The sequence below is a fragment of the Oryzias latipes genome, chromosome 17 (genome assembly GCF_002234675.1).
Source record: "Oryzias latipes chromosome 17, ASM223467v1".
Classification (NCBI taxonomy): domain Eukaryota; kingdom Metazoa; phylum Chordata; class Actinopteri; order Beloniformes; family Adrianichthyidae; genus Oryzias; species Oryzias latipes.
The window spans coordinates 1,447,844-1,471,627 of NC_019875.2; the positions used below are offsets into that span (position 1 = coordinate 1,447,844).

Genomic DNA, 23,784 nt, shown 5'->3' on the forward strand with positions numbered 1-23,784 from the left:
CCCCTTCATCAAAATACAGCTGTGTTGATGGTGACATAGAAAATAGGCTTCAAAATGAAGAACAATGCATTGGGGAACATGTCTGATTCTGCTTCTTTTATACACGCTGACACTGTTTTATGAGTTGGAACCTGAAATGATACAGTGGTTCTCTAGAGCTGCAACAATAACTCTGTTACTGTATCTACACACTGCAGTCGCACGAACTTCCAAACAAAAGCAATGATAAATTGCCTTGCTGTTGAACAGCAACACTTTTTATGGGCCAAAGGTCTTAAGATTATTTCTCTTATACATCCGTAAATACATAATTACAAAAAAAAACACAACCCTTTGCATCTTGACAAGTTATAACGAAAAGTGTTTCTTTCTAATCGGTCCTGTCAATGGGAACAAATGAATATTGCATTCTGGAAGTTAAAATGTCAGTTTCACAGAAAAAGGGGCATCTTAAGCACTTGAACCACTCTGACTTAATCCATGACAACAATCCATTACTTCTATTGTCTTTTGATGTGTAAACAAGAAAAATTGGACAGGGGTTGATATTGATGAAAGAATATTTTCTATTACTTCGCTTCAAGTGTCTGTTAGTTTATGAAACTTGATAAAAACTTGGGTTTAGTTTTTGTGTTTTCAAGAGCCGAGGAATAATCTATGACAATGCATTAAAAAGGTTTTAGGAGGATAGGCATCACCACAAACCGTATCAGTATTTCTTTCCTGAAACAATGTTTTTTAGGAACTATATATCTACTAGCACTAACCCTACTAAACTGGTCAATGGGTGTCTCTTGTATGTGGGGGAACTTAAAGTTGGTGTTTCTCAAAACAAAGAAGAGAAGAGAAAACACCAAGTTAATCATTGTGTCAGTCTCCTTCAGATTTTCAGTCCTGATTGACACATAGTATATCTCTGGTCTCAGTTGGCGAGCAAGAGGCCCGCTATGACTGCTCTTCACCCAGAGATCCATGTGAGCTGTATCGGAAGCACTGGGAAACTTTATCATGTGAAGGAGTGCTATGTTCCACAATGATTGTGCCAACAACGGTTGGATGATTGCGAAGAACACATTGCTTATTGCTACACCAATGGGGTTACATATTTTGGTGAAGGGAGTGTGATGGTGTGAGAGGTAATGAATGCAGACAGATATAAAGAGATGCTGTTCTGTAAACAGTAGGAATCCCATATCTACCTTCAATCTGAGACTGAACTCCAAGTTATCAACAGTTTCCCGAAGGAACCAGATTTATCTGAGACTGCCTCCAAAGGATTAAAAAAAATGGATCAGAACACCAGCAGTCCTAACCTTAACACTCATGAAAACTTCTGAGATCAGAGTGGATCTGCTGTTTGTAACAGAGTAAACAACACAACCATGTTGACTGAGCTGCGATGAATTCAGCTTTAGTCTAAACTGCCCTTGCGGGTGGATATGGGCTGTCTGGAGGTAAAAAATTGGGTACGCAGGTGGCCTGTAGGAGATTTTAAGATCATGGACAACCCAGTGAACATGTTAGGGGAAAATGTTCATGCTACGGACATGCTGCAGACGTCAGGTGGTACTGAACACTTAAACAACTAATTAGGGTAAGTACAGAGTGAAGCATACTCAGGTATGCCATACAATTTTTCTTATTTATTTAACCCCCACAACCCAAGCGCACAGCGCTGGGAGCCTGTTAGTGCTGTTCAAATGAAAGGTGCATGCTCCTAACTGCAGCCTAACTGTTAGCAATTTGGAAATTAGACAATCAGTGTAGATTTTGTAGACCTTCTAGTGGCATCTTATGGGCACTTGTGTATCAGCTGCACACCGTGGGCGTGCAGCATGTGAACGTGGACAATAAGGAGTCAGTGTACGCACCTCACTAATGGCTAGAGTGCAGTGCAAGGGCACCGCAGGACAGCATTACCACTATGTCATAAGCGCGCGTAACTTACATTATCCCTATAAATATTTTACACTTACCCTCCTTACGACAATGGGCCTCACGAGCCCCAAGGGAACTGCAAGACACACCTGCACTCCCTTTAAGATGCGGCCGCACCTCTTCATGATTCTCTATGGGCCGGACAACCCAAAAACCCGCAGCACCTGCGCAGGTCAACTCAAATACGGGTGCATGTGACTTTAGAGAAAGTATTCAAATCCACAGCAGAGAAGGCTGGTGAAATGCATTAAGAGAAGGTCCCCGGCAGGTCCTTCTCTCATGCAAATGAGTTCTTTAAATTAAGAATTCAATTGCTTGATTGTCTTATATCTTCAAGCTTAATCATCCACTCCACCAAACCCCAAACAAAAGTCAATGGCTAAAAACGCTAAAAAGAAAGGGAATTGGGATCTTTTAATGACATTAAGGACTCAGTGATTTCTTTTAAAAAGCAGCTAAATACCTATCTTTTTAAAATTGCTTTTTCCTAATTTTCTCTGTATTCTGTGTTTTATTGTGTTTTACTGTGAAGCCCTTTGTGATTTTTATCTTGAAAGGTGCTATACAAATCAAGTTTATTATTATTATTATTTTAATGATCACAACACATATTCTGAGCTCTGCTGCTTCTCTCATAAACTTATGGTCCCTAAAAATTGTTGTAAGGTTTTTTGCAAACAGACAGTCCTGCATCAATAAATAATCTCTGTACTTTTTTAAATATTTGGATCAATCTTGGTGCGCAGAGGCTGGTTCTGACCATGAACAATAGGAATGGTCAACGTTGGATTAAACCACACATTGTGTCTTTGATAAATAATTGGTTTAAATGACATATTCTTTCTTGTTGTCTGAGTCAGCTGATAGAAAAGAGAAAATAATTTTGGTTACTCTTCTGTTTTATTTTCCTTAAAAAGTTTCCGTAAGAAATTGCTTAAGAATCTGCAATATGTAAACATTTTCGAGAAGTCTAGCCCAAAAGAAGTGCTTTTAGTCCATCATTTTACTGTCATCGTTTTGTCATTAGTGAATGACTCCATAAAAACACACTTCAGAAGAAAACTCTCATTAATGTTAACAACCTTAAAGAAAACAACCTAAACTTTAACAAGACTGTTTGGAATAAGCTCCAAAAGGTTGTGGGTTTCTAAAAGACAAGGATCAAATATGATGCTGTGTTCTTATTCTCTATCACTATATCGGAAGACACTTTTTCTTTTCACTTGTTCTTAACATCAGATTTTCTTTGAGTGCATCCAGACTGTTTGAAGTTGCTGCTTCAATGAATTACACTCCCATAAGACTGCACTGGAGCTCTGTATGTTATTTATAGTTAAGTATCACGCTGTCTGCAGGGGCAAGAAGAGCGATATGAGAAACTGAGACACACTGGGAGGAAATCATTGAACAGTGACATTTGAAAGGCAAAATCTCATCTCTTTAGAATGTCCAACATTCTGTCTTCTTTATATCTTTCTATTCAGTGGATACTTTGAATTCCAGAAATCTCTATGATTGCTGGTTAAAAATAGGGCTGGGAATCACTGGGTACCTCACGATACGATACGATTTGCGATACATTGGTCACGATAACGATACTATCACGATATGGCGATATTGTGATAATCGATATAACTCGTCTCTAACAACTCACGCTACATATAAAACTTTAAGAAAGAAGAACTTGAAAAACTATTTTTTGGAAAATATTTCCACATTTATTTCCTCATGATAATAAACAACAACTTGTGTGATATTTGGTATAATGAATAACAGACTTTTGTGTAACATTGCTGAAATCAGTAATACTATGATATAATATAATAACAATGACAATTTTCATTTGGAAATATCTGTAAAATTTGGTTTAAACGATAGAAAAAGAGATGCTATCAATCCATTATCTTTCAGGATATCTTTCCCCCTCCAAACAACACCTGCCATGATTTGTGCGTAAACTGAATATATATGAATGCATATTAATTAAAGTACAACACCATAGTAGTAGGTTTAGGTGCTGTCATCTGGACTTAGTTTTTAAAGTTAGAAGATGTTTCACCTCTAATCCAAAAGGCTTTGTCAATTCTGAATTAGCTGGTAAAAGTGCACCTTCACCTGAAGGCCACAAACCAGTCGTTCGAGGACAGTGAAGTACGAATTCTAGCCAGAGAGAAAGGTTGGTTTGAGCAAGGAGTGAAAGAAGCCATCTTTGTTAAGAAGGATAAACCTTCTCTTAGTAAGAATGGTGGTCTCAGGTTAATTCTTCCATCCATCTACGGCTGTGTTCTGAAACCCAAACAAACCAAACGAGTTCCATCTGGGTCGTTAACAGCTGAAAGAGATGACCAGTTTGGGGAGGGAGTCACTGGCTCCCCAACCCCCAGCTGAGGACTCTTAACGACCAGAAACCATGTAGGCTATGTTGACAATACCATCCAGTTTCAAGTCTGACCCCCCCCCCCCCCCCCCCCCCCCTGAGCACATTTATACCAGCTCCTTTGCCAGCTAAGTCAGAGTTGACGAAGCCTTGGATAAGAGGTGAAATGTCTTCTAACCTTAAAAAATAAGTCCAGATGGCAGCCCCTAAACCTACTACTATCAAGGAATCAACCTGGATGAATGAGAGTCTTAATCGACATAAAGTACAACACGGTTTTTGCATATCTTTTTAAATTTGAACACATTAAAACTTTCAGCAAAGTCTGTCCAAAGTGTGTTCCCTTTTTGGGTTAAACATTACTGAAAACCAAACAGAGGTTTCCTGACTAATTATCCACGGCATTCCGTTTCATCTATTAATGCATCCTTCACATACAGCTGGATCACAGAAACTTTCTCAGGGCCATTTGAAGGGAGGGTAATATGACCACTTTTGATGCTGTTAAGCAGTAACTTTGATCCATCTCCACTGATGATGAAGCACTAAACTTCATCCAAATGCTTAAGGTGTATAGTCATATAGAGATTAACTACAGTTTTTGAAGGCCCAAAGCGCTGGACAGCCACATCCTGTTCACCCACACAGACACATTCACACACTGAATGTTCTGCCTAAAGGCCCGTACACACCGGGACGAATATTCGCCAGGCGTTATTCGCCAGCGTTTTTCGCCACGGTTTTTGTGTTCACACCCAGGCGATTTTCACTGACGATGAGCCGAGCGAACATGCAATTTCATTCCCTGACATTAGATGGCGCTTAATGTAAACAGAAATACTCCTGTACACAAGGTGGCGCTGCGCAACTTTACGCTTCTTAAACTCGCTTTTCCCTCAGAAGAAGAGAGCAAGTATTTACGCGCTTGTCAGAATCAAACAAAGAAAACATGAATATTTCAAGCAACAGTTGCTCCAACTTGTGCTTGGTTCGGGGATATTTTAGAATGTCCGTCATTATTTCTTCGCGGCTGTGTAGATGCAACTCGGCGTCTATTTTCTTCGCTGGTATGTGTGCTCAGCAAGGCAGTTTTGTGTTTGAGCGCCCCCAAGTTTTGTTTTACTGTAACTTCAGAGGCTCCAGACACGTGTGCAAAAGCGCCGTTCTCATTGGTTGAATAGATTTCGACGCGACGCGTCAAAAAAAAAACAACGAACCCGAGGCGTTTTTTTTTTTTTTTTTTGACGCTTTGACGCGTGGCGTTTTTTCGCGTCGGTGTGCACACTCTCATTGGTGCCCTTTGTTTAGTCACGAGGCGTTAAACGTCGGCGAAAATCGCGCGCGAAATTCGTCCCGGTGTGTACGGGCCTTAACACTGGTGCCAACCTTTAACCACCAGGAGCCGAGTGGGGTTCAGTGTCTTGCCCAAGAACACTTTGACACATAAGTAGGCAGGGCAGGAACTGAACCTGGGATCTTACGATCAGAGGTTGACCGTTGACTGTGCCCAGCGGTTCTCCAACTCCAACAGTTTCAAACTAACATTGTTACATTCTGACCTCCTGACTATGTCTGAACAACACAACAAACCTCCATCTATCAGTCTCACCATATCTCACGTCATTCCGTGTTATAAAGAAAATCCTGAAGTAATTTTCTACCAGAAGAAGGAACATATTTCCAGGGTGAATAACTATTTTCAAACTGGAAACAATGGTTTCAGAGAAGGAGATGATAGCTCCAATTTTGTCTGTTAAAAGAGACAACTAGAAGACTCTGCTAGAGGATACATTTTATTAGTCATCCACCACAATTTTCCTTTCAAATATGTTCATAAAGACTCATGTGTGAAAGTTTGTGAAAACACAAATCTTGCATTACCAACTGACTGACAACTCTTCACAGCCATCTCAGTTTGTCTCTGTTTGTCCTGGAAGGTCCATTCATACACTAAATAAGCCACTAAAGCCATTTTATTAAACCCAGTTGTACAGTGTGAAAAAAATAAAATAAACGATCAAAGCATATTAAATATTGAATAATTATCTGCTGTTTGATCATATCAGCTTGGAAAAAATGTCAGCCCAAAGCTCAAGTAACTTTGAAAGAATTCAGTCTCTCTGGTCTCCTGTGGTTGACTCCATGACTTAGGGGGTGGAGGGCTTGGTCGTCGCTGCTCCTTGCCCTTCTGCCGTGGTTTGGGGTGGGGGTCGGGGCTTCCGGTGCCTGGCTGGGGCGGTGGGGGGCTCCGTTGGTAGGGGGGTCGGGTCCGGTGCCTGGGTGGGGCGGGCTGGGGCGCTGTGTGGTCCTCTGGGCTTGGGTGTGGGGGTGCGTGGTGGGGGGGTGGGGTGGTGGTCTGGCTTGGCTTGGGGGGGTGGTCCCTTTGCCTGTGCTGGGGGGGGTTGGCGGGGGGCCCTGCTCGGGTGGGGGGGGCCCAGCAGCGCCGGATGGGCTGCCCATCTGCACCTGGGGCTGGGATCGGCCCTTCCCTGGCTCTGGGACGGGACGGGACAACCCTCTCGGGGCCCCCGGTCGCTCTGGGTGTCACCCACTTCGGCTGCGGGGTCTGGGGTGGGGTGGGGTGGGGGGCTTGTCGGCCCTGTCCTGTGGGGGGGCGTTCTGGGGGGGAGGGGGGGCCCATTATTAGTACGGGTCGGGGGGGCTAGCGGGTCGGGGTCTCCGCTGAGGCAATCAGTGGTTGCCTCGGCCGGTTGGCCTCCTCGGTCCCGTCGAGGCCTGACCAGAGCTCTTCTAGGGCCGGCGTCTGGGGGTGGGGGCCTGGGCTTGCTCCGGGGGGGGGCGACGCTTTCTGGCTCCTCTCTCTCTGTGTGGGGTGGGTGGTGCCGGGCCTAGGGTGTCGGCGCCTCCGGGGGTGGGCCCCTGGGCTGGGTGGCCCTGGCCCCTTTGCTGGGGGTGGGCTGGGGGACGGCTGTTTGACCACCGGTGGACAGTCTACCAGCTGTCCCCAACTTACCCCCTTCCTTATATAACCTCATATTAGGGTGAGGGGGTGGGGGGTCTAGCCTGCGATGCGCCTTGGGGGGGGGCTACTTGGGAGTGGCCCCCCTCCTATGGTTGCCGTATGGAGTGGGCCCCCCCTCTTTCGGTTTTATTTGCACCTTAGACATGTAGGGTCCTTGGTAGGGGGGGTGCTTGGACATCACTGCAAGCAAGCAGCAGATGTCCTCCTGGCACCCTACCCGCCAATTTTAACCGCACCTTAGACATTTAGGGCCCCTTGGTGGGGAGGGTGAGGGGACATCACTGTGAGTAATCAGGAGATGTCCCCTTAGTGCCCTACTCGCCAATTTTAACTGCACCCCCCTTAGTACACACACCCCTCCCCCTTCAATATATACATTCAAACATAAACACACACACATGCACACAAACACCCTCTCAAACACCCATACACATTTTACAAGGAAGGTGGGACCTGGGTCCATCTGTCCCCTACCCCTTCCCTGGTGGGGGGTGCGGGCCCCTTGGCGATGGCGGCCGTGTCCCTTGGGTGCCGGCTCCCTGGGCCCGGCGGTGCTCTCTCCGCACGGTGGGGGGGTTCATATTACACCTGAGCCGGGGGTGTCCGTGTCCATGGGGGTGGGTCCTGGTCCTTGCCCCTGGGCGCTGGGCCCCGCCAAACTTCCAACATGGCCGAGCCTGGTCGGGCCATATTTATAACATCCCTTGTGGGCCGCCCTTTTTTCCCCGGGGTTCCCCCCTCCTGGGCGGGGGCGGCGGGCCCCTGCCTTGCTCCTACCTGGACCAACCGTGGGCCGGGTGGGTGGCTGCCTGGAGTGCGGAGCGGGTCTCCCTTGGGGGGTCCTGGCTCGTACCTGGGGTCGCGGCGGGGGGATGCCCGGAACTCCTGGGTGGTGGTGGGGTGCTCGTCTGGGGCTGTGGGCGTCCCTCTCCGGTGGGGCCCTGCGTTGGGCTCTTCCGGCGCGGCGGGGGGCTGCTTTCCTGGCTGGGCTGGGGCGGCGCTCTCTTTCCCTCCACGCCTCCCTGCTCTCTGGCTCTGGGGGCCTCGCGGCGGTCCTGCTGGCCCTGGCCTGGGTGGCGGTCTTGGTCGCCCGGGGGGCGGTTGTTCCCTGCCTGTTCCCGTGTGGCGTTGGGGGAATTCCGGCTGCCGCTGCTGCTGCGGCGGGGGTATGGGTGTGGGGGTGGCTGGGCGCTCCTCCTCCTTCTTTTCACATTCCACCATCCATTTTAGAAGAACATAAACACTCACCTGAGCACAGGTGTTAGCTCACCTTTGCACTAATAGTTTGCATGATTGAATGAATGAAAGATTTCACACTAGTTGGTTTAAAGGCATAGGTATGCGTTCGTGAACACTATCTGTTTTGTGTGCATGTTGACATGTGGACATTTTTGCGGCTAGCAGGTGTGTTGATAATATTTGAGTGTGTGTGAACAGGCCCCGCCCTTTTTGTACTACATTTGAACCGTACCGTAACGATAAACAACCAGTAAACCTGTCTGCTCTATGCTGCTTCATGGTCTTATCCCCCTTCCCCTCCTATTATCACCCTCCTACCCCCCCCCTCTCTCTAACGTCCCTCTCTCTTCTTCCCCTCTTTCCTTTTCCGTCCGGTCCAACACCAAAGATTTTCAAACATGATTGAAATTAACAAAGTTTGGCCTCAATTACAAAAGGGGTTTATTCAGACATACCTTTGGTTTGTCTGAAGATGAATAACCCCTCTTGTTAAAATAAAATATGTCCAACACAAGAGTCCCTCAGCTCTCATCTGTTTGCCTAGCTGTTGGACAGGACAAGTTAAAAAAAAAAAAAGAAAAAAAAATATTGAATAATTAAATTACTTTTTGTTTCTATAAAATCCTAGTTTAATAATCCCATAAATTGGATTATCAGCTGCGTCAGTTTCTGACTTTCAGGATAAAAACATGATGCCACCTCATTCTCTCAACACAAACACACACAGAGACGATAAGAGGAGACGATGAGTAACACTATTTTCATCCACGCTGGATTTCCATCTGTTCTCAGACCGGCTGGCACCTCCAGGTGGTTTGACACTAACAGGCACACAAACACGCACAGTCGCACACACAGTTCCATGTCATTAGTGGTTGCAAAGCTTGGCAGCATGTTTGTACACTGTGCACAGATTTTTACGTTTATTTTGTCAGGATGTGTATTTTTCAGAGTGCATCATGATTAAATGCAGGAGGAAGGACTAACGTGAATTCAACCCAAGCCGGGGCCAAGAAAACCAGATAAACCACAAAATCAGAAAATATTTTCGCTTAAGTCAGCTTCACTGTCACTGCTTTATAATATGGCTCTATTTATCTATGTTGTGTTTAAAAGAAGTGTAAAGCTCAGTTTGCTCCACCAATCAGTTAACCAACCTGCTAATAAAAAAATAACATTTAAACAAAATTGTGGTCAAATATTAACTAAAAAATTGTAAATGCCTGATTTTCATAAATGTAAAAAATATTTTCAGGGAAAAAGGATCCTTGAAAGTAGACATTAAGTACATTTAATGTTTTGGTGCAAAATTAGACTTTTTTAAACATGGGAGTCAATGGAAATTGACTACTGTCTGCCTACAGTGATATTTAGAGGAACTCCAAGTGTTTGGTCAGATATGGAAATAAATGCCTGAAAAACTGTTAGATAAAAGTAAAATGATAAGTTTTTAAACATTTCTTTATATTTGTTTATTAACAGAACTGCCCAGGATAAACAAGGCATCCACGCATTAGACATGAGGGCAGATTTTTTACTGACAACCAGGGATGAAAGTGGATTTCTGTTTATACCAGGACTATAACAAGTTTCATCAAAATACTGCACATATTTCAATAACAGTAAACGGAGATTAGGGGTGTTTGTATTACAGCCAAATTGATCTGTCTCGAGGCACTGTATGTTTATTTTACCGTGACATAAAAACGGCAAAGTGTATCACAGCAGATAACACACACGTGATGTCATTAACACAGATCTGTCCATCATTCCAATCCAATGTGTGGAAACACTTTGAACTTAGCAAAGTCATGTGACCATCCAGTGTGCTAGAATGTTCTAAGAATGTTCCCTTTGGGTTCTTAGGATGTGGAAAAACAACAGTGGGCTGAACTTTATGGAACTAAATGGTAAATGGCGTATACTTTTATAGTGCCTTTCTTCCTACAAGGACAAAGTGCTTTAAGGTCACAGACCCATTCACCCAGTCACACACACATTCACACACATTCATACACTGGTGGCGGCTCCGCTGCCAAACACAGGCGCCCGCCTTGCACCAGAGGCAAGGTGGGGTTCAGTGTCTTGCCCAAGGACACTTTGACTCATGGGCGTGACAGGTGGGAATTGAACCTGCAACCTTACAATCATGGGACGCCCTACCGCTGCACCACGGCCGCCCCAACTAAATGTGAATTGATTTGCCATTAATTTGTGTTTACTTGTTTGTACACATGTTTAATGTACAATTGATTATCTTGCAAGAAGTACAAGGAATCTGGAAAACGTCTGAATCACACTTGTTGAAGTTTTGGCTAAAGATGTCCTGGATCTATTTTAGCTCAGCGAATCGGATCTTTCAAAATGAACAAATATCGACTATGAATCAGATCAGCGACCACAAATGATGATATGATTCAAATCTTTGTTCAAATGACTAATATAGTTAAATCTTTGAGAATAAATCTTGACTGGAAACATTTGACCCACCCACAACTCAAAATACAAATAAAAAATGTGTAAAACAAAATAACAACAACAAAAAAACGTATATCTTTCTTGAACGTGTAGGTTGACATTTAGAAAACAGTGTGTCTCTGCTTTGAGGAGCTGATCTGGTTTCTTCTGTGAGTATTGATCTCCTCTGTTCTGGAGAACAGGTGTCTGTACAGGTAGGTTGTGGAGGCGGTTCTAGACAGAATTGCTTTCTTGCAGACTCTACACTATTCCATTGCATTCTCAATAACAGTGAAATGCTTCCAGATCTTATTTCCAGTGTCATTTTCTCTACTTTACGTTTTTATGTTGATGTAGTTTGTTGTTTTTGCACCTGCTGTTGCACTTGGTGTTCTCTCTGTCTCCCTCATACTTGGATCACGTGCTGCTGCACATGTCCACCCCCCGGCTCAGCGTAAACACACCCGCGCGCGCTCAACACCATCATTTATGTATTGACCACTCAGGTGCGGCTTGAAGAGAAAAAAAGAGAGGTTGAAACAAAGTTAAAATCTTACCCCCTTCCTCATATAACCTCATATTAGGGTGAGGGGGTTGGGGGTCTAGCCTGCGATGCGCCTTGGGGGGGGGCTACTTGGCAGTGGCCCCCCTCCTATGGTTGCCGTATGGAGTGGGCCCCCCCTCTTTCGGTTTTATTTGCACCTTAGACATGTAGGGTCCTTGGTAGGGGGGGTGCTTGGACATCACTGCAAGCAAGCAGCAGATGTCCTCCTAGCACCCCACCCGCCAAATTTAACCGCACCTTAGACATTTAGGGCCCCTTGGTGGGGAGGGTGAGGGGACATCACTGTGAGTAATCAGGAGATGTCCCCTTAGTGCCCTGCTCGCCAATTTTAACTGCACCCCCCTTAGTACACACACCCCTCCCCCTTCAATATATACATTCCAACATAAACACACACACATGCACACACACACCCTCTCAAACACACATACACGCACACACATTTTACAAGGAAGGTGGGACCTGGGTCCATCTGTCCCCTACCCCTTCCCTGGTGGGGGGTGCGGGCCCCTTGGCGATGGCGGCCGTGTCCCTTGGGTGCCGGCTCCCTGGGCCCGGCGGTGCTCTCTCCGCACGGTGGGGGGGTTCATATTACACCTGAGCCGGGGGTGTTCGTGTCCCTGGGGGGTGGGTCCTGGTCCTTGCCCCTGAGCGCTGGACCCCGCCAAACTTCCAACAGTGGCAGAGCCTGGTCGGGCCATATTTATAACACCCCTTGTGGGCCACCCTTTTTTCCCCGGGGTTCCCCCCTCCTGGGCGGTGTGTGGCTGCCTGGAGTGTGGAGCGGGTCTCCCTTGGGGGTTCCTGGCTCATACCTGGGGTTGGGGCGGGGGGATGCCCGGAACTCCTGGGTGGTGGTGGGGTGCTCGTCTGGGGCTGTGGGCGTCCTTCTCCGGTGGGGCCCTGCGTTGGGCTCTTCCGGCGCGGCGGGGGGGCTGCTTTCCTGGCTGGGCTGGGGCGGCGCTCTCTTTCCCTCCACGCCTCCCTGCTCTCTGGCTCTGGGGGCCTCGCGGCGGTCCTGCTGGCCCTGGCCTGGGTGGCGGGCTTGGTCGCCCGGGCGGCGGTTGTTCCCTGCCGGTTCCCGTGTGGCGTTGGGGGAATTCCGGCTGCCGCTGCTGCTGTGGCGGGGGTCTGGGTGTGGGGGTGGCTGGGCTGGGCACTCCTCCTCCTTCTTTTCACATTCCACCATCCATTTTAGAAGAACATAAACACTCACCTGAGCACAGGAGTTAGCTCACCTTTGCACTAATAGTTTGCATGATTGAATGAATGAAAGATTTCACACTAGTTGGTTTAAAGGCATAGGTATGCGTTCGTGAACACTATCTGTTTTGTGTACATGTTGACATGTGAACATTTTTTGCAGCCAGCAGGTGTGTTGATAACATTTGAGTGTGTGAACAGGCCCCGCCCTTTTTGTACTACATTTGAACCGTACCGTAATGATAAACAACCAGTAAACCTGTCTGCTCTATGCTGCTTCATGGTCTTATCCCCCCCCTCTCACTACCCCCCCCCCTCTCTAACATCCCTCTCTCTTCTTCCCTTCTTTCCTTTTCCGTCCGGTCCAACACCAAAGATTTTCAATCATGGTTGAAATGAATAAAGTTTGGCCTCAATTACAAAAGGGGTTTATTCAGACATACCTTTGGTTTGTCTGAAGATTAATAACCCCTCTTGTTAAAGTAAAATATGTCCAACACAAGAGGCCCTCAGCTCTCATCTGCCTGCCTAGCTGTTGGACAGGACAAGTTAAAAAAAAAAAAAAAAAAAAAATCTTTTTTAAAAAGAACTCGACTCTTGTTTTTCACTCCAAACAGAGGCTCTATGGCTGCATTTACACTGCAGGTCTTGATGCCCAAATCCGATTTTCTGACTATATCTGGTTTTTTGACGACCCGCTTACATCATCTTTTAAAAGTGACCCCTATCCGATTTTTGCATATACACTATACAATGCTGAAACTATCAAACGTAGACGTTCTGAGGACTACGTAGCAGCATTTCCGCCTTCCGCGGACCTCCTTCGGACTTTTGTGTGACTGCAGTTGTCATGGAGGCAACGTAGCGACGGAAGGAGGCGTTGCCTTGGGCGCTCCTGGTAGAGGCAGGAGAGGGGATGGGCGGGAGAGGAAAAAGAAGGGTTGCTCGGCCGGCTTATGTGCTCTCTCTGAGTTTTGAATGAGGAAGTGTTTGCAGACTTAGTGCTGCACTAACAGTTTGATCCAAGCAGAGAAATAAACGGCTTCTAGCCTGTTCCAGAGCAACGGTGTCCCGCTTGATTAGTTACCGTTTGCGTCCCGACCGGGACCGGACCGGAAATAACTGGTTTCTGACTACGGTCTGAAGCCTGAGGAAAATCGTAATCCATGCGTTTTTGTCCTGCTTACACGTTCACCGGTCATATCCGATCTGTGCCACATGAGAGGAAAAAATCGGAACTGGGTCACTTGAACCATGCAGTGTAAATGGGGCCTAAAAGAGCCATTTCATTCACGACCGACACATAACTATTGTCTCAGGAAGCAACTATATTAGCAGATAGCGGGAGGGGACAGAGGGACGTAAATCGCATTAGTGATGATAAAAACCACAGAGATGCTAAAATGATGAGATAAAGTGCTGGCTGTAGGGAAGCATGGGGGGACAGAGAGTGCAAGCTTCAGCCAGACCAGAAGAATAGCCCCACGCTCCAGGCAGCCACCAACCCAGCTTACAGGAGGTCCAGGAGAGAGCAAGGCAGGGGCCACCCACTCCTGCCCAGGAGAAGGACGACCAAGAGAAGTGGGGGTCCCCAAGGAGTGTTGTAAACATGGCTCAACTAGGCTCACCCACTCTTGGAATTTTGCAGAAGGCTGGCGCCCAATGGCAAGGACCAGAACCCACACCACAGGGACAGGGACATGGACACCCCCAGGCTCATATGTGATGTGATCTCTGGAACTTGGTCTTGCCAAAGAACTTATGGGTCCCACAGGGTATTGCACCGAGAGGACATCTCCTGATTGCTCACAGTGATGTTCAAACACCCTTCCCACCAAGGGTCCTACACGTCTAAGGTGCAATTAAAACAGAGAAGGGAGGGGCCCGTCTCCATGCGGTAACCATGGGAAGGGGACCACTGGCAAGTAGCTCCTCCCCCCAAAGTGCAGGCTGACCCCCCCCCCCCCCATCACCTTAATAAGTGATATGAGGAAAAGGAAGAGGGTCAGTCGCGGACAGCTGCTATACAGGCCCCCGATTTGACGAAATAACCGTCCCCCTCAGAACCCCCCCCAGCATTGAGCCTAGGTCTCCCCACCCCAGGGGTCCCATCACTTGAAGAGCCGACCCTCCAGCCCCCCCCCCCCCCCCCCCCCCCCCCCACAGACACAAATGGAGGGGAGCCAAGAAAGAGCCGCTCCCAGGAGTGCCCCCCCGGGAGAGTTCTGGTCAGGCACCAACAGGACTAAGGCAGCCGACCAGCAAGGGCCTCTCACAGTTCTAGCAGCATCAGCCTGCAGCTGCTCTTGAGTTAAAGCAGTAGAGAGCCGCCACACAGCTGATCTTCCTGGCCATACTCGGGCCATAGCGGCTTACTTTCACCCCTGGTAATAACTGAACTTTGTGTGGAGTTTATGAAAGGTCAAATCAACTTATAACCTGTGAAGACCTTTTTTCTTTCTTTTTTTTAACCCTGTTTCTTCCATTTTTAACTTCAGGCACCATCTCCTCAAGACCAGGATGACCAGATGGTGAAGGGAATGGGTTAACTGGACAAATGACCTGGTGGATTTTAATCCCGTGCAACAATCAAACCGTACAATTGAAGTTTTAGACCCATGTCTATATCTTCTGTCACTTCAGATTCTATTAAGACCAATCATTGTCTGTGCAATGGCTCATTTGTAGTTATTTTCTGACCTGTCAGTGATGCCACACATGTCGATCTGCAGTTGGCTGTAGTTTCCCAGAAGTCTTTGCTGCACCGTGATCAGGTTAACTAATTGGTTGTCCAAGGTAATAAGACGCATGCAACCCTGGAAACCTTCAAAAGGGTTTCTGCATTCCTGCTTCTGGCCTTCACCAGGACAACCTTGACAAAGAAGAAAAAACAAGAGTTAGACAAAAATATTTTACAAAAAATAAAATAAAAGAGCAAGGTAACTGTAAATGAAACATTTTTACCGAGTCAAGGTTTAGCATGTCATGGTTTTTATGTCAAACTGTAGTGTAGCTTCATAAGGGTTTTCTCTCCCAGGAGACCCATGCTGGGGTCTAATCCATGCAATTCATCTGACTTTCCAGTAGTCTTCACTCTATTCTTGGTTAACAAATAGTCTCTTTATAGGTGACAAGCTGGCAATGTTAGATTTGAAGTGCCTCTATCTCTTGTTCAGCATTGAAATGTTACTGCCCTAAAAAGATTATCGTTCATCCTTGAGATGCAGATAAACCTGTGAGTTCTGACCTGCAGCTGTCATCCTCACTTATTGTAACCCTATCATTAACAAAGATGGCTGTGTGGATAAGGTGTTGGACTCAAGGTATAATGTGTTAAAATTCACATTGGTTCAAATCTCACTGCTGGTAATTGAACTTGATTTAATCAGCATGACTGCTTCTTTGTGGTCCTGAGAGCTCGTCTGTACTTAAGCGTTCACACAGAACAATGCCTGAGATTTATAAAATCATATTCTTTCTATTATATTTGAGCATCTCGGATCTCTTGTTTTGGCCTTCTCTCGTGCTACGTTCACATTCTCCTTCTTAATGTACATTCAAGCAACCACTTCCAATGAGAAGTTTATGTAAAAACATAAATGCACATTTCGGGCTTCCACATTCAAAACTCTCACCTTCGCACATATAGCTATGCAAGTTTTTCAGACTATTTTTGGATTCTACATCCGAAAGATGTGACTGTTGAACATCTGTTAAAACAGTTGAACATTCCGTCCTTTTCAATTCACGGAAGTGCCAAAGGTTTCAAAATTGATCAAGAAGGAGAAATGAATTAGTGTGGTTTAGGCCTGGCCGGAATTTATGAAACCAAGTCTTTCATATGTCGGAATAGAGCTGTAAAAGAAAAAGCCTGGAGCAAGATTTACGAGATTTGAACCCCTTTGCCATTTCACATCCAGCCTCTTCCAGCTGTAGGTACATGCATTAGCATTGAGTATCAACAAACCACAGTGAAAGCCATATATAAAAAGTACCCACATTTGGCACGTTCTTGAATGCATATCACAATAATCCTAGTGCTGCGTGCATTGGGAGTAACCTGAATAAATGAAGATTGTTCCTTGAGCTTGATCGGATGTTGAAGGCCTGCTATTGATCAATTGTTCTTACCTCCAAAGAAAATATGATTTGCGACGTTGACTGGCAACCCTGAGGTAGCGTGAGCGACGCCACCTTTGTCTTTATCCACAGAGACCGTTAGATGGCCGTGTCTTGAGATGAAATCCACTGAATGCCACTGACCATCATTCAAAGCAGAACCTAGAAAAATTGACACAATTGACTATAAATATCCACTTTAATCAGTATTATTACTGAGAGTTTTGATGTAATTTTATGGACCAACCAGCATTGATCTCCAGCAGTTTTATGCCTGCTTTATGTATTTGGAAGCAGATTTTGGCCTCACTAAGGTACAACCAGACCACTCCCTTCTGCTGAGGAAGGTCAAAGGTGGTCAGAAGCCCCGCCTTGTTCCATGTTCTGAACTGGAATCCGATTGACAAAGTCCCTGATGAGAATGACGTTGACCACGGCAGCTGGAGGAAGCTCTGGGGCTCAGGAAACGTCACGGCAACAGAAGTCGGCTCAGGGCAGAAAAAACTCACGTTACCCTATAAATAACAATTAAATAGGCAAGGTCAACTAAAAACATATTAGAAAAAAAATCAACTGTTTTCAATGTTCACATAGGAAAATCTGAAAGCAAAAAGCATGAATGTGAACTGTTCTGCCCCCAGTTAAATGGTTAAAGATAAGAAAAAGAAATGTTTTCACTTATGTTGTTGATAAATATTTCATAATTCTGTGTTAGCAGTCCAAATTAAATCAAAGTAGTTATTTTGTCAGAAAAGGCTTTCTTGTATTTCATTTCGGTGAGATAATCTGTAGTTGCATTGCACCCTGGGTAGTTGGAAGTCCCTTTTTGGGAGAAGTGCTTCTAATGTTCAAGATGCTCTCCTGCTGTGTCCAAACACCTGACCTTTGAGTGTTTAATGATTAATGGAATAAGAACAAGCTAATTTAATGCAATCATAAAGTTGAAGTTTATTTTCTGTACATGTGTGTTTTCAGGTAATAGACCTAGCCCATGCATTTCCTTAGCTGGTTGCTAAGTGTTAACTGAAAATTAGCATCTAAATGTATCACTCTCGTCAGTCATCCATTCTACAACTTTGGAGATATTTTAGTAAAATTCAAAGCATTATTTTAATGCTGTTTCCTGGTGTGTCTGTGCTTAAGTGGTGGTGTTTTTTTTCTGTTTGTGTTTCATGTGTTTCTGTTTCACTCGTCCATTTTTCAAGCCACAACATACTTTGTAAGCTGTCTTAAGGAGACTTGAATAAAGGTGCAAGGAACTTGCATCCTGGCTTATGAAAACAAGTTTGGCTTGTTGTTCATCTGCTTTACATGGCAGAGGTCAACTGAAGGCCCACTGTCTCTCTCAGAAAAGTGATAAATGAATGCATTCTTTGGACAATGCAACCACACTGAAGGCCATAAACCAAACGTGGGATGTGCAGTAAAGAAAAGAATTCACTACAATGTTATTTAAATGCAATCCTTTGTTTGATTTTTAGTTTGAGTAACAATGATTTTGAGATTAATGTTAATAATTCTACATTTTAGGTGTAAATTTAAGTTGTTTTCACCCTGAATAAAATGCAGGAACATGTTCAGAGTTGTTCTTTTCCCATTTGAAAAAGTAGACATGATCTATCTTTTAAAAAAAACAAAGGCTACCTGACATTCCAGCTAAATTCCTCATCTTCTTCTGTATTCTCATTACTCTCTGTCCTCATTAGGAGCTCATTAGCTTCATTAACCAGCTAGCAGCGGCGCCACTAGCTTGCAGAGAATTTCCCACTGGTGTGGCGAGCGTCAGCAGGCATCAACACGCCGGCATGTACGCATTCCCAGGAATACTCTGGAGATTGACCTGCAGGTGTTCCTGAACTCTAGAAGATTTGCTCACACCAGAGAGAGCAAAGAGATTTCACTTGTTGTGTTTTGCCGCCATCAATAAGACAGAGAAAACGCTGCTTCAGTGAGGTTTAAAGGAGGCTACATTTCCTCTAAAATGATTCTGTTAAATTTGACTATAACATATTAGAAGATTAAAAAGAAGGAATTTGTTTATTGCTCCTACATCACATCAACCACCCAGACCACTTGCCAGGAATTTATACGGATGCATTTAGTTGAATAAAAGGATGGAATTTATTATACAAGGTAAAATGCAATCATTATTATTATTTCAAAGATCTGCCAGCTCAATCTGTTCTATTAAAATTAACTACGTTTCTAGAGCGTGCTCTGTGGCCTCCAGCTTGAAATAGATTCAGGGCTTATTTTTAGCAGAGAAGTCAGACGTTTCTAAACATCACTGAATAAATTAGCGGAGATTTCTAACCGCCGGTGCAGTTAAACTACAGAGCGACCACACCCAGAGGAACCTAAACCTTTTAAAGCTCCCTGATGATGTTATCTTCATCCAAAAGTAAAAAGCAATGCTTACATGCACGTGGAAAGAGTTGTATTATTGTAATTACAAATAAAATGATATGATGACATAATCTGCTTATCGATGGTCATTTTCTGTGTCTGAACACTTTCATTCATTTAATGACCGACAGGTTAAACAAGTAACACACAGCTGTGGCCTAAACAGAACAACATTACCAGAATCGTTTAGAAGTTCTTTGAGGATGGATATCTCTATCTGGGTCAAAAACTTGTCTGTCAGTTAGATGGAGCCTTAAAACTTTGTTTTGAAAGTCATTCTGTCCTTGGGCGAGACACTTAACGCCACAATGCCCATTAATGTAAAAAAAAAAACTAAATCAATCTGGGTAAAGTGGCTGCTAAATTTCTTCAAACTTTGATGGAGTCTAGGACACGCCTCAAGTCTAAGGCTAGTCTAAATGCTCAGCTGTAATCAGCTTCCTGTTGCCGTGGAAACCAACATATTTACAAGACATATTGCCACTTAAAGAAAATATAAGAAAAAGCATTTACTAGATAAACATGAGTAATTATATTTAATAAAAGTCTGCAAATGTGTCTTATTTTTATTTTTCATATGTGATGTATTCGATCTAAATCATTGACTGTAAATGAGAAGTGGACTGAGTGACCCCCCCCCCCCCCCTGTGTTCCATGAAGTTCCTGCTGGCTCCAAGAAATAAACAACTTTTACTCAGAATTTTTCAGAATAACCATCCTTGCTCTGCTACCTTTCTTAACATCTTCTTGCTAATCATCATCATCATCTTTTTTCATGATATTTCTTCTTTAGTGAAAGTTATTCAAGTTATAAACTGACCAATCAGATGCCTTAATAGAATAATGTGGTTTGAAGTGTTTGACAGATTCTCTTGAGCCTGTCGGGGTGTGGCCTTCCAACAAGCTCACTCCTGATGGACAAGAGTGGTTGTCATAGAAGTGATGGCTCTGCACCAACGTGGACCAGTTCCTGACGTCTGTTTCCAACTTAGCTGTGTCCACATCGTGAAAAAATGTTGACTAATTTGACTTCATTTCATTGGAGCTGGAAGTTCAGATGTCATCACATAACCTCACTCCAGTTCTTTTATATCAAAACCCAAAGGTATCCTTGCTGACTTTGTTCTGTTTATTAAAGCTGACTAAAACATTCAGAGAGAAGAAGAAGAACTTCACCTGCAGGGACGTTTGTGGGTCTCCGTGTTTAGACAGCTCGATCAGGTTGAGGTCGTGATAAAGCAGGTTTTCCAAGCAGCCATGGAAGTTCTCCTTGAAGAAATCTGGCCTCTGTGACGCCCCAACACTCAACTGATAACAAGACAAGATAAGTTACTTTTTCATCACAACCAAATCAGCTTTTTTATTGTGTTTGTGTCTCCACACCTGTCTGATGCTCCAGTTGCTGAGCACAGGGATCTGAATTTTCTCCATGTGTTTGTCCACACTGAGGTTAAGGTGGGAGTGTTGCTGCTCCAACCCTACATGGTGCCAATGCTGATCGTCTAACATACTGCCGAGGGAGGCGAGACGCCGGGGCTCAGAGGATGGACCGCTGGCTGGAAAAGATGACGAAAAGAGAAGAGGAAAGAAGGAAAATGTTTACAGTGTTTGTTGGAAGAAAATGAAAGAGGAACACAAGTTGAAAAAAAAGAAAAAAACATGCAAAGGAAGTGAGAAAACACAAATAATGAAGAAGTAGAAGTGCAGAAAAGAGAAAAGAATGTAATGCATTAAAAAGGCATTACCTAGAGCTGCAATGAGATTGAACATAATGCGAAGTGGAAATGATCAAGACAGACAACGTCTGTATTTTTAACCTTGACATAAAAAGAAGCAGAAATTAGCAAAAAATAAAATGACACAAATCACAAGAAACTGCAGATAAGATGAATTATAAATCCTTTCTTCCTCTGATGTCTTTCTATATGTCATGACCTGTAGATTTGTTGTTTCCTCGTCGTCTGACCCGCTCGTCCGATCCCTCCTCAGAGTCTGACCCGGGGTCAGGGAAACGGCAACCTGAAGACAGCTGCAACCACCCCCAACTCTGCGCTGCATTTAAAAAGGCCTCTTTTCTCAATATCCCACAGAGCGGATCACTGCAAGGTCAGCTGAACTCAGCTCATTAGAAGCAACACAAGTTCATCTGCATACAACAAGTGATAGTGCCTTACTTGAAGTAAGAAACTTCTTTACGGAGGAAACAAAGTGAAACATCATTAATGATAGATGAGCACCAGTCGCTCCCTAAAAGTGGATTCATCTCCATCCCTCAGTGGTGATGAGAGATGAGAAACTTTGTGTTTCAGCAGAGAGGAGGAACTGGAGAACACAGGCATTAAAAATGCAGGACATTTTCTTGAGGGAGAGCCAAGCCCAACCTCAGAGACGCTAACAGGCGGTTTGGAGGATGATGGACAAATCTTAGATTCTGCAGCTCATTGTGTGAGAGGACAGAGTTGACTCCAGGCTGGGAGAAGGAATAAAAGCTGTAATATTTACTTCACGGTGCAGAGGAAGTCTGTTACGTCACAGAGTCATGATGATTTATTTCATTTCAGTCCGGGAGGGGGGGTCGAAGAAAGACAATGGAATCAATACACGGCTTCAAAACAAATATGATCTCCACGCTGTCATTGATTAATGGGACAATTATGATGTTGTGGAGGTACAGAGGAAGACCTTACAGGATGGATGTTTCATTAGATAGATGATTTAATTACAGCATGAATGATGGCTGGACTGAAAAGTGTTGAAATCAATATGAGAGATTAGCGGTAAAAAACAGCTAATATACTGCCCAGTCATATTAATAAATAGAGCTGTCACCTTACTTTTCTTCATCAGTCACTCTTTGTTTTCCTTCCGAGTTGTATCTCTTAATCATATCAAACTTTCATCAAACAAAGAAAATGCATCCCAAAAATAGCTATTATTTATTTTTCCGTAACTTTGCATAAAATCATTTTTAAGCAAGACACCAAACTGATCAGTGAATCCATACACGATCAATTGTCCATAGCAGGCGCCTGCATAGCAGCTTTTTGCTGTTTTTGTTCAATTTCAGTAAAGGCTTAGTCACATGGACCTACATGGGGGGTGTGTGTGTGGGGGGGGGGGGGTGACCTGTACCTGTGCTGTGGGTTTTTGGGTTGTCTGGGACTGGCAGCATCTTAAGGAGAGCACAGGTATGTCTTGCAGTTGCCTTGAGGCTCAGGCGGCCACTTCAAGGAACATCAAGAAAATGGAACGTCCCATTGCTGTGCGTGTGGTAAGTGTGTTGTGAAGTATTTGTGAGGCTAGTGTACGTTTCACGCACTTATAAGGAACAGGTAACTCTGTCGTATAATACCCTTTATGCAGAACTCCAGTCATTAGTGAGGTTAGAGCGCACTGGCTCCTTACTGACCGCGCACAATTGCAGAACCCACGGCATGTGCAGGTGATACGAAAGTGCCTGGAAGCCACCAGCAGGAGGCCCACACATCCACTCTGATTGTCAAATTTCTTCATTTCTAATGGCCAGAGTGTGCACAAGGAGTGTACCTGTCCGTTTTATGTGAACAGCACTAACAAACCCCTTGCGCAGGGCAAAGTCTTTGGGGGATTGAAAAATGGAAAATCCATACGGCATAGCTGTGAGCCTCTTATTTACATTTACGTCTTATTTCAATTACTCATAAAAACTGCAACAGTTGAGCAAACAGGGTCCACAGCAGTCCTGGACTGTTTTCTTCTTTCTATCTGTGTGTTTAAGCGAAAATGTCACCCCCGCCACATCCTACAAAACTCACCAAAACTGGCATCCACTTAGTACCCGGTTAAAATGAATTTTGGGCAAAGTGGATGATTAACCCACAAAAATGATGACATCATAGCAGGCAAAACAAAAAATAAAAAGGAACAGGGCCAAAATCACTTGTGGGGCTCAAAAATATTTAAAATCAAGTAACAAAACCAAAACACATTTGTTGGGGATACAAACAACATTTTGAGATTATTATGGGATGGCCTCAGGACCTATGGCACCTGTGGCAGCCATTAATTGAATGGAATTGGGTCTTCCACCAATCTTTACAAAATTTTACACATATGCAGCCTGCTTACGTCCACAGCCACAGCCAAAGTTATGGTATGGTCAGAAGCTCCCATCTTGAATTTTCTCAGAAAATCACCTTTTAGTACCTTCTACAAGTTTAAACTCATCTAGGGATTAAGATCTATTGCCTCTTGACTCCCCAACCATCACCAGGAAACCATTTGGGGAAAAAAGGTTGGTTTTAAGATTTTGAACAAAGTCAGTGTGGCAAGCTCAAAAAGTGCCGTCTTCTTGTTGCTCGCACATTTTTTTACTGAAATATTAATAATATATGACTCTCTGGCTCTAGCTAAATGAAACAATATGACATTGAAATGAACATATTAGGAATGTGGGCGTGGTTAACCAAAACACATCTGTTGCTAAGGAAATCCAAAAATGTACATTTGCTGATTCTT

General features: G+C 44.4%; 1 protein-coding gene across 2 annotated transcripts in view; it reads right to left on the reverse strand.

Annotated features, from left to right (window-relative positions):
* Nucleotides 1–23,784, reverse strand: part of LOC101156435 (contactin-associated protein-like 4) — a 199,148-nt gene that overhangs the window by 56,412 nt on the left and 118,952 nt on the right. For both annotated transcript variants that reach the window (XM_023965220.1, XM_023965219.1), the window contains exons 6-10: nt 20,671–20,843; nt 20,464–20,595; nt 17,129–17,396; nt 16,894–17,043; nt 15,463–15,634 (exon numbers count right to left, since the gene is read on the reverse strand). In XM_023965220.1, coding sequence (XP_023820988.1) covers nt 15,463–15,634; nt 16,894–17,043; nt 17,129–17,396; nt 20,464–20,595; nt 20,671–20,843 — 895 coding nt within the window. The remainder of the gene's footprint in view (nt 1–15,462; nt 15,635–16,893; nt 17,044–17,128; nt 17,397–20,463; nt 20,596–20,670; nt 20,844–23,784) is intronic.